Below are 17,409 nucleotides of genomic sequence, written 5' to 3'. Positions count from 1 at the left end.
CTGTGACCTTGTCGTTTCTCCCATTGTTATCAAAACTGGACAGTTTAATCTGTATTTGGCCTTAATTCTTCCACCAATATAATCCAGGCCGAATGAGTTAGAATTAAGAGACTGAAAAGTTTGTCAGTGACGTGAGACCGTGAAACACATCACCCATTGCTTACCCTTTCTCCTTCTGCCATTTATTTATTTTTTTGTAAACTGTAAACGTTGGCCTAATCCCTACCTATTAGCCTTCACCTTTTCCAGGCAGTATCTACCGTGCTTCTGACCCAGTTGATAATTAAACTCGTGTGTGGAAAAGGAAGTGATCGGTTTAGTTATTTTAGAGCTAGAGAGGTCAAAGAAGGAAAATATGGAGAAATCGGGATTTATGTTTATTATATTTTAGCGTGTCAGCGTTATACTTTAGCTGCTTTAGGCGATGATTTTGACATGAAAGATGAACATTTAGAGTAGATGCTCAAGAACAATTTAATACATTATTATTATTATTATTATTTTATGTGTCCGACTCTGGGCAAAGGCTCAGGGCCTATTTCTTGGGGGCAGTGACCTATCCCAAGGCCCAGTAGTCTTCCTACACCTCCACATGTCACCACTTCGGCGCTAACACCCACCGTCCATACTGAATACATGCTAGGGCTGTCTCATACAGGACTGGTGTATTGGTATTAGCGGGAGTACTTTTACCTGTCGGTGGGTCATCTGGTAGATCAGGAAGGTATGCTTTAAGGAAATTCAAATCCTTAAACTGTTCCCTGTCCCAGCCGGGATTCGATCCTGGGTTCATTAGGACTGCAGGCCGCCTCTCTACCGATTCAGCCACCGCCTCCCCCTTTGTTTAAGATGGATTATCTATAATTTATGACCTGGGTGCGTCGGAGCCATCGCTTCAAAGTGTCTACCGATACTTATGATTCGTATTCTGCTGTTGAGCTGCCTGATGCCGATTTCCGAAGTACTAAATGCTACGACATTCATGGTGAACGAACTTTAATTAGATTGGGTTTACAGAGAAATACCATACCATAATATTTCCCAGTAGGACCGTAAATGTAACCTAATACAATTCTTCTATTAACACAGTTCATGATTTTTTTAACCATCATAAGAATAACAGTAGAAATGGCTGGCTCGTTGCGATCGCTTTTTGGATAGAAAAATTATCAGTTGTCCTCTTAAGAACAGACTGCAGTACTATTTAAGACTCGTCTGAGCCATACCCACTGTCAAAGATTATAAAAAATACCTGAACACTTTTATGTTGTCCTCCAAGAATGGATAGTTGTGCAAGGTACAGAGGTCCTTAGACCTGATTCATTATATCTATTATGGGTATATAATACTACTCTTACAGTGTAAGGGTTTCCTAGTTGCAGCAAGTTTGAATTATCTGATTAAATGCCTGTGTGGCAAATTAGTTATTTGAGAGGAGCATGTGACGTTACGTGGAGAGACAGACAAAGAAACATGAGGAAGTAAAGGAGCGTTGTGGTGGTGAAGTGGATGTCACTGAAAGCGGTGAGATGAACATTTAGATGAGGTTGTCATGAAGAGAGGATGGAGAATGAAAAACTACCTAGAAGGGTGTATGTCATTATCGATGAGAAGGGGAGGGGGAGACTAAGGAGGAGATGGAGGGAATGAATGGCGATATAAGAGAGAGGAAAATATGAGTTGGAGGGAGAGAATCCCAATAGCTGAGGAAAAGCGACAAGGAGGCGATTTGTTTGTGGGCACCATTAACGAGATTGAGGGTTCTGGTTATAGATATACAGACAGGTAGATACGTAGATAGACGGCAGGTGATTGCTATTTTCACTTCACACGGCAATAGGCAGGGATGTGGTGTGTGTGTGTGTGTGTGTGTGTGTGTGAGAGAGAGAGAGAGAGAATGAGGTAGGATTCGGATCGACTCTTTAATCTCATCTTAGAGATTTATAGTGAAGCGGCGTAAGAAGAGGAAGGGATGAAGTTTCTTTTTAAGCACAGTATTAGATAGTCAAGGCTGGTGACATCAGATGTGAATATAGCTAACCAAACATTGTTAAGTTACACTACACCAGTTTGTTTTTCTTTTCAACATTTCTGCGCATAATTCGTTGCTTTGCAGTCCACACACACACACACACACACACACACACACACACACACACACACACACACACACACACACATGCTCCCACTCTCTCTCTCTCTCTCTCAGGCTACTCTGTTTTTTTCCCTGGGGCCTTGCTCTCCCCTTGAAAATTGCTAAGGTTCCCCTTAGGGGGGGTACACCCCAGAGGTTACGAATCACTGTTTTGTATCAAGTAGAGTGCATCAGGGCATTTTTCTTATTCTTTCTTTCTTTTTTTGGATGGCTTGCAATATATGACACATTTTATACCTAGGGTTTTGAGTTAGCTCAGTCTTCGTTGCCAAAACTGTACCCAAACAGCACAATACTAATGGCTCCCCACCGGTCTAAGAACGTGTACATTAGAGGCCAATAGCAGTCCCCTTTGTATTGCTTTATCATCCGATAGTGACACTGCGTTCCTTACCTGAAAATGAGGTAGTTAGTGGTGGACCTCATTTGCTTGTTAACGATAATGACGATGACAACGAGGGTGTTACCGAAGAGTCCTACCAACACGATGATGCCGAAGATGATAGGCACCACGATGGCCACGATGAATGCGTACTCGAAGGCCTGGCTCTCCTGTGGGACAGTGAACATAACACTTTATTTTATGTTTCCTTTTCTGCAGTAATAAGCCTATTAATACTGTATGGCAGATTATGTAAAACTAGGAAACGAAAGCAATACTACAAGTGCCGATTGTTATCCCGTGAGGTGGATCTAGGGTTTCTGAGAAATGAATGATGTGTGAATGACTGTGTTTCGCATTTCACTAAGCATACTGTTGATGGTTCTTCGACTTTCCTCCATCCATTTTCTTTTATTCTGGATTCTGTTTCACACTATTTCTTGGTGGGAAGAGGAGTCAAGATGATGTTCGTGCTACCGTCAGATGATTTTCTGTCAAGATATAAAAGACTTCAGTAGTGAAGGTGCTGTAAACATTTTCTAGTCAAGCCTTTCTCGCAAGAGGTCTTAACTTAGTCAATTAAAATAATCAACAGACAGCATGATAATGAAGACGTCATGTCCATAGTACAAATTTAAAAGCAGGGATTAGCAGTCTGAAAGTACACTGATAAACACACACACACACACACACACACACACACACACACACAATAACTGTACACACACACACACACACACACACACACAATAACTGTACACACACACACACACACACACACAATAACTGTACACACACACACACACACACACACACACAATAACTGTACACACACACACACACACATATATATATATATATATATATATATATATTGCCAGACGCCTCAATCCCGTTTGGGGTGGCCACAAACAAATCGCCTCCAAGTCGCCCTGTCCCCCGCCATCTCACTGCCCTGCTTCCAACTCACACCCCCCTCTCTCATATACCTCTCCACCCCATCCCTCCAACTCATCCCCCTCGGCCTCCCCCTCCCTCTTCCCCCCTCCACCTCACTCACATACACTCTCTTCGTCAGTCTTTCACCCTCCATCCTCTCCACATGGCCAAACCACCTCAGTGTGTTTCTCATAACGTTTCCTATCACATCCACATCCACATCACAACGCTCCTTTATATCCTCATTCGTCAGCCTGTCTCTCCATGTGACTCCACAGGCTCCTCTTAAATAACTCATTTCCACTGCACTCACTCTTGACTTGTGTCCTTTCAACAACGTCCAAGCTTCACTTTCATACGTTAGAGTTGGTATCACAATACTGTCATGTAGTAACTTTTTCACTTCCATGGTCACTTCCCTGTTTCTTATCACTGCTTTCAAAGAACCAGCAACCTTTCTTCCATGCTGTACCCTTTCAAGCACTTCACCCTCCAAATCTCCATTCTTACTCATCACACTACCCAAGTACTTAAACGTACTCACATTTTCCAGTTCCTCACCATCCAACCTCGCTGTACATTGTTACGGAACAGAGAAAGATAATGTACACTTTAAGTGAGAATACGAAGAGTCACTACTGTCCCGTAAAGTTCCAGGTTCAAAACAAAAGAGTTAGGTAAAATTACAAGTTAAAGTTTAATGCTTAAATTAACAACAAAACATTCAGGACTCATAAGGATAATGTAATGGCAAAAACAGGTTAAATATATGGTTAACTGCAATAGCCTCTATTAACACGAAATTAGCAAGAGTAAATTTATCTAAGTCAGCCCTGATAAAATGAGATACCAGATAATACTCAGTGAATGCCAGATAAATAATTACAGATACAAACTATTATCAAAAATGACTGACATAAAGAACCCCACACGAATTACAAAAACTTCACTAGGCCTACAAATTAAACTTATGCTATACAGGTTGAACAAGAAAAAATGCAACAACAGTTATACTCAAATTACACACAGCTGCTAGATGGTTGGAGATTTCTTGAGCACTCACAATAATAATATCTGTACAGGGGAGGACAGAGATGTGAACAAAATGAGGAGCAGATCTAAGTGGCAATGATGCAGAGATTGAGCTCATTATATAGGGGCCAGCAGAGCCTGATACAACTTGTAAGAAGGACGCGCAAATGAAGCCATGGGGACAGAGAGCTGAAAATCCCGCAAAGTATAACAGAGAGAACGACTTACTCTACTATAACGGTAGAAGGGGGGGACTGAGGCAGAACACGCTCGTGATCAAACATGCAGCATACTGTGCGTTAAAATTACACAAAGGATGATGAAATCATAGGCTATGTAACACCTCCCCACAAAGAAAAAAGAAATTTACAAAGGAAATTTCTTATTACTCTAAAAAAAAAAAAAAACAATCTGTCTAAAGTCTAGATAAGCAATCTGCAATAACATTTTCTTTCCCCTTGACATGTTGTATGTCTAATGAATACTCCTGAAGAAGTAGACTCCATCTTGTCAATCTCTGATTTTTATCTTTAAACTTACTAAGGAATTTCAGTGGGTTATGATCGGTATAAATGACTATGGGGTCAAAACCAGAACACAAATAAAATGAAAAATGCTGTAAACCCAAAATCAAGGCCAAAAGCTCTTTCTCAATAGTTGAGTAGTTCTTTTGAGGTGGAGTGAACTTCTTATTGTAATAAGATACAGGATGTTCAATACCCTGATCATCCTCTTGCAGCAAAACAGCCCCAGCTCCTGTATCACTTGCATCAACAGCCATCTTAAAAGGCTTAGCAAAATTTGGAGTAGCGAGTACTGGCTGACTTAATAGAATAGCTTTAAGTTTGTTGAAAGAGGATTCACAGTTATCGGTCCAGACAAATTCAACTCCCTTTTTCAGTAGGTCTGTAAGTGGTGATACAAGAATAGAAAAGTTAAGAACAAATCTCCTGTAATAACCTACCATTCCCAAAAATTCTTTGTAGCTCTTCTTCCTACTTTTAGGTCTGGGAAGACTCACTTATAACCTGAACCTTAGCTCCTGGTGGTGCAACATGTCCATCACCAATTACATACCCAAGGTACTGAACTTTAGCTTGACCAAACTCACACTTTGATAAATTAGCTACAAGATTAGCATGAATCCAAACGGTCAAGAAATTTACTGACATGGCATAGGTGATCTTTCCAGTTGTCACTGGAAGATTAATACATCATCAATATAAACAACACACCCTGCCAAACCTCTCTGTTACAACATTCATGAGCTTCTGAAATGTGGCGGGTGCATTCCTTCATACCATACGGCATTACTGAACATGCAAAAGCCTTTCCTAGTGTTACAAAACATGAGATCTCCCTAGCACGTTCAGTCACAGATACTTGCCAGTATCCCTTTAACAAATCAAACTTACTTCTCATGTACCTAGCCTTTCCGATCTTGTCTATGCAATCTTCCACACGGAGGGAGGGGGGTAAGTGTCTGTTTTGGTTATCTGATTAACACGTCTGTAGTCAATGCAAAGCCTCTCGTGACCCACGTGGCTTAGGGACTAGAGTGACAGGAGAACTCCCACTCGCTCTGACAGGGCTCAATCATCTTGTGGTCCAACAGGTAGCCAAGCTCCTTCTGGATGAGAGGAACTTTCACTGGGTTCACACTGGTAAGGAGGCAATTTAATTGGCTTTGCGTCTCCAACATCGACATCATGCATCAACACAGTGGTTCTTCCTGGAGTGGCACGTGAACACTTGCGGGTACTCCTGCAGTAATGCCGAAAACTCCCTGCCTTCTCCTTGGGTGTGGTAGATGAGAAAGCTTAGTCTGGAGATCATTCATGATATCAGGATTCTTCCCTCAAACTATCACTCAGGCTCATACTGCATGGGCAGAGCTTCACTTTGCAGACTCGGGTGGAACAGCTACAGTGCAGACTGGATTATTTTCGTCCCGCCTTGTGATATAACTCTTAGCATGTTGATGTGACATAGTTGCTTGCTCTTTCTACGATCTGGTGTGGCGATGACATAGCTGACATCACTGAGTTTCTTTCTCCACGAAATAAGGGCCACTAAACTTGGCTTGGAAGAGGTTGCCCATGAACTGGTAGCAGAATCAAAACCTTGATCTCCTGGCTGAAAGTGGCGTAACCTGGACTTCTCTTATCATACCAAGTCTTCATCTTCTCCTGAGCAGCTCCTAAATTCTCTCTCGCCAGTTGTAAAGCAGTGGACAGCCGTTCTTTGAACTTCATCACATACTCCAGCAGGTTGACGCCATCTTCCTCCGACAGCCAGCATTCCTTGAGTAACTTAAGGGGTCCTCTTACTTCATGGCCAAACAGTAGTTCAAAAGGTGAGGAAGCTCCAGTGCGATTCATTTGGAGATTCTCTTGCAGCAAACACAACGAAATGGAAGACCTTTATCCCAGTCTTTCTGATGTTCCAAAACAGAGAATTTCTTGAGCATCGATTTGAGTGTTTGATGATATCTCTCCAACGCTCCTTGGGTCTGGGGATGGTAAGCTGAAGACGTGATCTGGGAGATGCCCAACTCTTTTCAGAGACTGCTTTGAAAACATTTGACATGAAATTACTTCCTCGGTCTGACTGTACCTCCTTAAAGGGCAGACCAAACTTTGTGAAGAACCCTAGCATTTCCTTAACCACGTTCTTTGCTGAGATGTTTCTATGGAATGGCTTCAGGATAACGGAGTAGCCATACATCAATCAGTGGTCAACACATAAGAAAATCCTTGAAGAAGTCTTAGGAAGAGGGCCCACAATATCCACCAAACACACGGGTGAAAGGCGCCTCAAAAGGAGGAATGGGAACTAGAGGTGCAACCTTTTCGGTCTGATTACACTTCCCCCACAACTTGACAGGTGTGACAAGACTTTACAATACCAGGAAACATCCCTGAAGATACCTGGCCAGTAGAAGTGTTTCAAAATGCGTGCCACAGTCTTCCTCACTCCAAGGTGTCCTGCCAAACTGGAATCATGAGCCACTCTAATGATATCCTGCCTACAAAACACGAGGGATGACAACTTGATGTACAACCTCCCATTCACAGTCGGCTGGATGCTGTTGGGGGTCTCCACTTCCTCATAAGTACTCCCTGACTTTACATAATAACAAGTAGAAGCACCAGCTGACTCTTTCCTCACTGCAAGCAGAGTTAGCTAGACCTTTCAACTCAGTGGTCAGCAACCTGCAAACTCAACCCAACTCTTGACGAGACAAATTATCAACACTACGGGGTACTGCCTCATCTGGTGAGTGGTCCAAACTTCAGGCAAAGAAAAGTGTCAGGCTAGGATAACATCATCATCATCATTATCCTCTAAATCACCAGTAACTTTAGACTTAGCTCCTAGTGACAGCACATGCAGGGAACGCATCAGGGACATCACAATCCTGGGACGCAGCCACTGGCTCACTAGACAACTGAGGAGCTGGACACACTTGGACTTCCACCAATATCATCATTTTCCAAGTAAGAAAGTTACACCTGACATTGGGGAGTGTCTCAACCAACCCAACCATAACAGAACCATTAACAAAACCAGACTCTAAATTCACTCTGCACAGAGGGACAGAGAAGTAATTATTCCCTCACACCTTGTAAGATTATTAAGTTTCATCAGAGGAATTAACATTAGAGCCTAGAACACTGGTCAGCATAAGGGATCTGGCAAGCACCTGTATCACGATATATTTGAACTGATTTCCTGTCATTACTGTCCAGAGGACTGACAAAACCATCAGACAGGAAATTAGCACATGAACTCTCTGAGGAGTGTCACCCACGTTACTGCTCAAAAGAGGAGCTCCATCATGAGAATTTAAGTTATCCCTCAAAGCAGGTTCAGTTAACTCCAATTGAAGAATTCTGGGAACTCTCAAGAGTGGACACTAGACCAATTGACTGAATATTTAAAAGACTCCTTTTTGTTCACATCACGCTGTCTCCTGAAACATTTCTCCGTAGTATGACCAAGCTTACTACAATAAGTACATTTACTTTTCTGAAATCTAGAGGTGAAGCTGGTATTTACTTCCTGAGAAACATCATCCTTATTCTCTTTCCTGTTACCTGTACTCTGAGTAGAGGCAACGTACTTACGCTCAGCTTTCCCTTTTCTCTCTTGAATATCTCTTGTGAGTGAGAACATATTCATCAGCTAAAACTGCAGCATCAGACAAATTATCTATTCTTTTCTCATCAAGATATATAGGCTTACATCTTTACTAATACACCTTTTGGAAGTCCTCCAGCAAAATCATCTGCTTAAATTTACCAAAAATCAGAATCCACATTCTTAGAATTTAACCACTGCTCTAACAAATCTTCTTTGATTTTTGCATACTCAACATGGGATTGCTTATCTTGCTTATAAGTTGTCCTAAATTTTACTCTATAAGCTTCAGGAACAAGCTCATAGGCCTTAAGAATCAAGCTCTTAACTACATCATAATTATCAGATTGATCCTGAGGCAAAGATGCATAAGTTACTTGAGCTTTACCGGTGAGAACAGTTTGAAGGAGTACTGGCCAATACTCCTTAGGCCAATTAAAACCTGTAGCTACCCTCTCAAACAACTGAAAATACTTTGTTAAATCAGATTCATTAAAAGGAGGGACAAGTTTAACATTTTTAGCCACATCAAAATCATCAGAGCAAGATGATCCAGTTCCACCTTGTTTCATGCGATACTCATGTGGTCTGCCTGAATCCTAGCAAGTTCAACTTGTGCGTGAAACTCAGCCTCCTTAGCCTGTGCTTGAAATTCAGCTTCCCTTCACACGAGACTCCGCCTCCTTAGCCTTAGCCTCCTGCAGGGCTAGCTGTAACTTAGCTAATTCAATCTGCGTTTGCTCATTTGGAGGAGTTACATTAAAACAAGCTTTTTATTAATCATGCCAACAATTTGATCTTTAGAATGATGAGAGTGAACTGCAATTCCCAATTGTTGAGCAACAAGCTTAAGTTCATTCTTTGTTCTGATTTCTATATCACACACTGTTTGCACATTTGACAAAAAATCTTTGGCTTCATCAAGTGTAGAAATAGTAGCCATCATGAATATATCACAGTCACAAAATATCAAACAATATCCTTATGATAATATCCTGAATATCCTGATATGAGGTCGCCAAATTTATGTTACGGAACAGAGAAAGATAATGTACACTTTAAGTGAGAATACGAAGAGTCACTACTGTCCCGTAAAGTTCCATGTTCAAAACAAAATAGTTATGTAAAATTACAAGTTAAAGTTTAATGCTTAAATTAACAACAAAACATTCAGGACTCATAAGGATAATGTAATGGCAAAAACAGGTTAAATATATGGTTAACTGCAATAGCCTCTATTAACACGAAATTAGCAAGAGTAAATTTATCTAAGTCAGCCCTGATAAAATGATACCAGATAATACTCAGTGAATGCCAGATAAATAATTACAGATACAAACTATTATCAAAAATGACTGACATAAAGAACCCCACACGAATTACAAAAACTTCACTAGGCCTACAAATCAAACTTATGCTATACAGTATAAGAAAAAATGCAACAATAGTTATACTCAAATTACACACAGCTGCTAGATGGTTGGAGATTTCTTGAGCACTCACAATAATAATATCTGTACAGGGGAGGACAGAGATGTGAACAAAATGAGGAGCAGATCTAAGTGGCAATGATGCAGAGATTGAGCTCATTATATAGGGGCCAGCAGAGCCTGATACAACTTGTAAGAAGGACGCGCAAATGAAGCCATGGGGACAGAGAGCTGAAAATCCCGCAAAGTATAACAGAGAGAACGACTTACTCTACTATAACGGTAGAAGGGGGGAACTGAGGCAGAACACGCTCGTGATCAAACATGCAGCATACTGTGCGTTAAAATTACACAAAGGATGATGAAATCATAGGCTATGTAACAACATTTACTGACTTCACCTCTCTCAAAGACCATCACTTTACTCTTCCCTACATTCACCTTTAGATTCCGTTTCTTACACACACTCCCAAAGTCATCTACCAAGCCTTGCAGCTCCCCTTCGTCTTCACTCAACAACACAGTATCATCTGCAAACAACAGTACGGGGAGTTTCCAAACACTATCCTCTCTCACCAGGGCCACTCCAACATCCACTACCTTACCTTGTACATCTTTTATTACCTCATCCATGTAAAGATTGAACAACCATGGAGACATGACACATCCCTGTTCCAACCCAACTTTCAAAGAGAAAAACTCACTTAGTTCACCATCCACACGCACTGCAGCCTTAGCACCATCGTACATACTCTTCACAGCATTCAACAACTTCCCATCTACTCCATATAATCTTAACACTTTCCACAATCCTTGTCTATCCACCCTGTCATATGCTTTCACCAAATCCATGAAAGCCGCATACAACTTCCTTCCCTTCTCTAGAAACTTTTTCACTAAAGATCTAAGAATGAATATCTGATCCACAGAACCTCTTCCCTTCCTAAAGCCTCCCTGTTCTTCTCCAACTAATTTCTCTGTTCTTTCTCTAACTCTGTCAATAAGTATCCTACCATACACTTTTCCTATTATACTAAGAAGACAAATGCCCATATGATTACCACACACTTCTTTTTCTCCTTTTCCTTGTACAAGGGAATAATTATACCTGACTTCCAATCCTCCGGGACTCTACCTTCCTCCCAGGCCAATCTGCACATCTTCCACATCCATTCTACTACTATCTCTCCCCCATGCTTCAGCATTTCACCACACACTCCATCAATTCCTGGGGCTTTCCCCGATTTAACTTTCTTCATTGCTTCCACAACTTCTATCCTACTGATTTCTTCCTGTCTTCTCACCTCCCTCCTTCTCCCAGCCATTCCTCAGCCACTTATACTCGCATTACTTCCATCCTCTACGTTCAACAATTCCTTAAAGTGTTCTCTCCATCTGCTCACTTTTTCTCTCCTTTCTCCACTAGTAATCTACCATTTTTATCTTTCACTCCCTGCTAACTTCACTTCCACCCTGTCTTACTCTTTTCACCTCTTTCCAGAACATTTTCTTCACAGTCCCTCCACTTTACACTCAAATTCCTTCCAAATTCCTCATCCACTCCTCTTCTTACTCTCTCTTACTAATCTTTTCACCTCTCTTTTTTCTTTCTACATATAACTCTCTCTTCCGCCTCCCTCAACTTCTTCCACGCCCCCGCCCTGTATTTCTCATCCATTCATTGTATGCCTTCTTCTTTTGTGCCACAGCCTGTCTCACCTCTTCAGTCCACCACGCTGTTCCTTGCACCCCCCTCCGTCTTCTCTTCCTTCCACACACCAAATCACATGCTGCACATATTTCTTCTGTAAATATCCTACACACACCTTCCAACATCTCCCATCTGCTCCAATTCATATTTGCCCAATCGTTCCTCCACTTCTCTATACTCTGCCTTTTTCTCATCCTCTTGTAACCTTTCCACTCTCCTTGCAACTACTTCCTCTCGTCTTTCCTTCTCTTCTAGATATATATATATATATATATATATATATATATATATATATATATATATATATATATATATATATATATGTATGTGTATATATGTATATATATATGTATATATATATGTATATATATATGTATATATGTATATGTATGTATATATATATATATATATATATGTATTTATATATATTTATATATATATATATATATATATATATATATATATATATATATATATATATATATATATATATATATATATATATATATATATATATATATAAGACAAATAAGGATGGAGATGACACCCGCCAGCATTTTCTTTCAATATGTTTCTCCGAATTTTCGGACACTTCACGTGGCCATCATCAGGGTACATATGTGGGATCCTACCAAAGAGCAATACTCGTTGTACTACAACATATATGGATCTAAAGTCAATCATTTTCTATATACTGTATATATGTATTATTGAAATGAAGAACATGAAAAAAAAATTATAAACTAACATAAACCAAACTTATCAAATCTATAGTCTTCATAAGGTATAAATAAAGACAAGAAAAGGAAACTACAGCAAAAATACACATATAAAATTAATACACAAAAGCAATGCACAAAAAATATAAAGCTCACCAATTCGGAAGTAAAGCCCCCAAGACACTAAGCTGAATAGAGCTCGTAAGGAACTGGTACAACTATGTCAAATGACAGGTCAGACATCGGCAACGGAACAAAGAGTAGTGAACACTGAAGCAGAAACAGAAACCCCATCAAACACTTAAGTATTGTTTACAAGATTTAGTTCCGGAACAAGCTTTTTAATTAACTGTTAATTAAAAAGCTTGTTCCGGAACTAAATCTTGTAAACAATACTTAAGTGTTTGATGGGGTTTCTGTTTCTGCTTCAGTGTTCACTACTCTTTGTTCCGTTGCCGATGTCTGACCTGTCATTTGACATAGTTGTACCAGTTCCTTACGAGCTCTATTCAGCTTGGTGTCTTGGGGGCTTTACTTCCGATTGGTGAGCTTTATATTTTTTGTACATTGCTTTTGTGTATTAATTTTATATGTGTATTTTTGCTGTAGTTTCCTTTTCTTGTCTTTATTTATACCTTATGAAGACTATAGATTTGATAAGTTTGGTTTATGTTAGTTTATAATTTTTTTTTCATGTTCTTCATTTCAATAATACATATATACAGTATATAGAAAATGATTGACTTTAGATCCATATATGTTGTAGTACAACGAGTATTGCTCTTTGGTAGGATCCCACATATGTACCCTGATGATGGCCACGCGAAGTGTCCGAAAATTCGGAGAAATATATTGAAAGAAAATGCTGGCGGATGTCATCTCCATCCTTATTTGTCTGTTATGGAAGTTACGGTGCCATGGGTCCATTGTTGATGTGCTGATTACATTATATAATTATATATATATATATATATATATATATATATATATATATATATATATATATATATGAGAGAGAGTAGAAACACAGTACGATGAATGTTTTTCATTGTGCTCTTGCTGTCATCTTGATAATGTTATTCACCTTAGGGGACTCGTTTTGAACTAGCTGGATTTGACACAGCCTTCATTACGCCCTTCATTACAAGAGATAATCCGAAATATGAATAAATATAATCGAAGTATCAAAACAAATTTATACTTCGTTTACTTGTTGAAGTAGTTATCCAAGCAGGTAATGTACTTCACATTGTTTTAGATAACTTGTGAAAAATCTCTTCATCCTACGAGATCCCTTCCCTTTCTTCGTGAAGGGCTGGTGAGGACTGTAGGTAATTCCACCAGCTCGATAAGTGTCAGAAAGTACAAATAAACGTATGGTAATAACGGGCGTCATCGTACTCGATGGGTAAAAAAAAAAAAAATGTTTCCAGCAGTTCACTACCAGACCTCAATACTAAATCAAATAAAATGGTGTCTATCGATCTATCTATTGCCAGACGCCATAATCCCGTAAGGGGTGGCCATTTGACTTTGAGTTAGTTGTTTTACGGGGGGGGGGGCACTAACGCTCCACCAACCCACTTGTTGACACGTAGGAAGCACGTATGGTTTGATTATATGGTTACCACCCAGCGTTGTAAATGGTTTCTTGGCTTACAGGAAACCATTAAGCTTGTCACTCAATGTAAAGCCACCTGTAAAGAATAGAAAAGCAATAAGAAGTGACAGGAAAGATGGGAGAAATAGGAAGAGAGGAGGGCAGGCACAGAAAAAGAATGATAAAGGCTAAGGAAGAAGTAGGCAGCACTACATCAAGTGAGTGGATGATGGTCGCCACCACCTACCACAAATAAAAAATGGTAGCAAATATAATGTATAAACATGTCATATAACTTGAGTTAACTCCGTCCACCAAAAGACACCATACTGATTTATTTCCTGATGGCACTAAATTAATCTATTCAGCTTTTGAAGAATTTCACACCAGTAAAAGTGCTGAGGAGAACTTTATCTAATCCATCCAGCTCGAACAATGTCTCCAAAGCTTAATACGATAGCAATGAAATAGCATTACAATGGTGTGTGTTTATATATATATATATATATATATATATATATATATATATATATATATATATATATCCATTTATCTATTAATCGATCAATCAATCAATCTATCTATCTATCTATCTATCTATCTATCTACATATATATATATAATCATGGCATTCAATTGATAGTTGATTGTTTTCTTCCGATCAATCCAGTGGGTCTTTTGTAAGTTGAGTATCATCGTAAGTAGAAAGGATACAACGTGTACCTAAACATATTCACAGCAAATTGTTTACTATTAATCCCTTCAACCCGAGGACTGTACTTTTTTTTGTTATTCTTGTTACTGTGGACCAATTTATATTTGGATAGGGGCCTAGAAGAAAAGGTTACAGATGTTTAAATTTATCACTTGAAAACATGTCGATATAGTAGGAATATATTAACAAAGTCGTCACTGATTTGAAGAGCTTAAAGTCCAGCAATCATCATCGACTTTATGTAGTCTAGGATTAGTTTCCAGGTCGCTGAACTTAACAGATATTTTCCCGCCATCATTTAAGGATGAATTCTGTTTTAACCATTTTAATCTTTTTGCCATTTAGTGACTCTGGTCAGTCTAACAATTGCTCGACAGGGGTACAAGTTGTTAACTACTGAAATTCAACAACTTTCCTACAAGAGGTCTTACTTAAGTTGAAGATCTTTTTGTGACGGTAGCAAGACTAAAGTACTAAACTCGTCACATTTTATTGTGTTCCTATTGTCTGCAGTGACACTTACCGGGGTTAGGTGATACTTTCTGAAGTAAAGGGGTTCTCTATAGCCTCTATTACTCCCTTCACACCAGTGATCCTTCCATGGTTGAATACAGTCCCTAGGTGGTTGCAAATGTGAACTGAAAATTACATGCAGATAAATGTGTTTGACCATCTGAACGAGTTAGACGTTGCCTTCAATTAATCGATGTCTACGACAGATGTCTGAGATTACTAAAATTCTCTAAAGGTAGTAAGAATGAAACAACAAAGAATGGCAGGGAAATCAAGGGGTTAAAGCTTCTCGTGGACTCAAGGGGATAACTTAAATGATGCTGTAATTTAAATGTACGGTGACAGGCAAAAGTTCGCCGTCAAGCCCCAACCAGCACTCAGTTTTACTTTTCGTACTGTGTTCCTCATTCCTTCCCGAACGTCATAGATTATCCATCCTTCTCATTCTGTTTTGTAGTGTGATGCAAACTGCTCACATAAAAGTATTTCATGTATACTTTTCTATAGCCACAGTGGACAGGGAAGTATCAGAGCACTTTTGATTGTGACAGGACAACAAAATTAGAGAATCACAACTCACCTCCAGCGTCTTAGTGTAGTTATTGCAGAGTGGAAGTTTGGTGTAGTTTGTGGAGTTGCAGAGGATGTAGGGCGGCAGGAAGGTAAGGAAGCTCTCTATCCCTTGTTCCTCGTCCATCCCTAGCCCTCCTTCATTCCCCTTTAACCATCCTCCTCCAGCTCCTCTTCCATCCTCTACTCCGTTGTAAGTTGTATCTCCAAGCTCCTCCATCTTTTTTTTTTCTGGGGGGGGGGGTCTTTTCCCAGAGGGTGAAGCTGAGGTGCCTCTTGATGTTCTTGGCGTTTATATTTGCTTTGTGTTTTGACTGCGCTGTTATGTTAACTTTGTGTGTGTGTGTGTGTGTGTGTGTGTGTAGGTTTAAAAGGACAGAGCTGAGGTTGTGTGTGTGTGTGTGTGTGTGTGTGTGTGTGTGTGTGTGTGTGTGTGTGTGTGTGTGCTTAGGTTTCAAAGGACAGAGCTAAGGTGTTCCCCCTTTTTTGTTGTTGGTGTTGTTTATAAGGTCGTTGCACCTGCCTCTTGTTTGCTAGTGACTGAATGTACTGTGTTTGGTATAAGCCAGCGCGTTGAGTTAATGAAAGCGCCTGTATGCTGTATGTCTTTTTTTTTTTTTCTTGATATTGTTCAGGAAGGTTAAAAGGTGGTCTGAAGGTGTTGACGCTTGTTTTCTTTTTATGATTGTTGTGATTGTCTGCACTTCTGGGATTTCTGTGTTTGACGAATTATCTGTGCTAATAAAATGGTTTTTAGGTGTTGTATCTGCATTTGCTTCCTACACAACAAAGCCATCCACTGTTCGTATTGCTTTTCTAGGCGTTGTGCTTACTGGTGCTGTGCTTGTGTTTACATTTACTTGTTTAACGTCTGTACTGTGCTCAGATTGTATAATGTAACCTATATGAGTTTGTTTTGGTGATGAATTAGGACTGCGAGTGACTGTGCTATGAATATTAAAGATGAGTTTAAGTCGTAGGATTGATATGTATGCTGCGTTACTTAAGCGTGTGTTATACATATATAAGAAAATATACATATATATATTATATTTTGCGGTGCGTGATTCTGATAAACTTGTAAGTGTCTATGCTGGATAAGTTGAACGAATCGTTGATGATCTACGTGTGACTTGCGTTTTGTGCTGAGTTATAAACAGTGTGTGATGTGTGGGTGTTTGTTCTGGTAAACTAATGTACAGCTTGTGTACAGCTTGTGTATCTGTTTTGGTGTCTGCATGGGTCAGGGTTCTATGTGTTCTTGGGGTTTTCATGAACCTAGGTGCTTATAAAAATAAATTTCAGAAATAACACAATGAGCTATGTGATGAAGTTTTCTAATAATTGTGATTAATGTTACATAACTGTGTTCAGGCTACCTTCGCATATACTGTGTGTGTGTGTGTGTGTGTGTGTGTGTGTGTGTGTGTGTGTGTGTGTGTGTGTGTGTGTGTGTGTGTTTGCACTAATCATATGTCTTGCAGTGCAACACTGAGAGTG

The 17,409-nt window shown here is 39.7% G+C and overlaps 1 protein-coding gene across 1 annotated transcript in view; it reads right to left on the bottom strand.

Annotated features, from left to right (window-relative positions):
* The window catches only part of LOC145409602 (allatostatin-A receptor-like), a 132,067-nt gene extending 116,031 nt beyond the window's left edge, over window positions 1-16,036 (bottom strand). Inside the window, exons 1-2 of the mRNA XM_080279955.1 lie at window positions 15,920-16,036; window positions 2,550-2,707 (exon numbers count right to left, since the gene is read on the bottom strand). Of these exons, the coding sequence (XP_080136081.1) occupies window positions 2,550-2,707; window positions 15,920-16,036 (275 nt within the window). The remainder of the gene's footprint in view (window positions 1-2,549; window positions 2,708-15,919) is intronic.
* Window positions 16,037-17,409: the final 1,373 nt, after the last annotated feature.

This window comes from Coenobita brevimanus, chromosome 82 (genome assembly GCF_032717465.1).
Source record: "Coenobita brevimanus isolate Jiangsu-jjx chromosome 82, ASM3271746v2, whole genome shotgun sequence".
Taxonomy (NCBI): Eukaryota; Metazoa; Arthropoda; class Malacostraca; order Decapoda; family Coenobitidae; genus Coenobita; species Coenobita brevimanus.
This window is presented reverse-complemented; position numbering and strand designations above follow the sequence as displayed.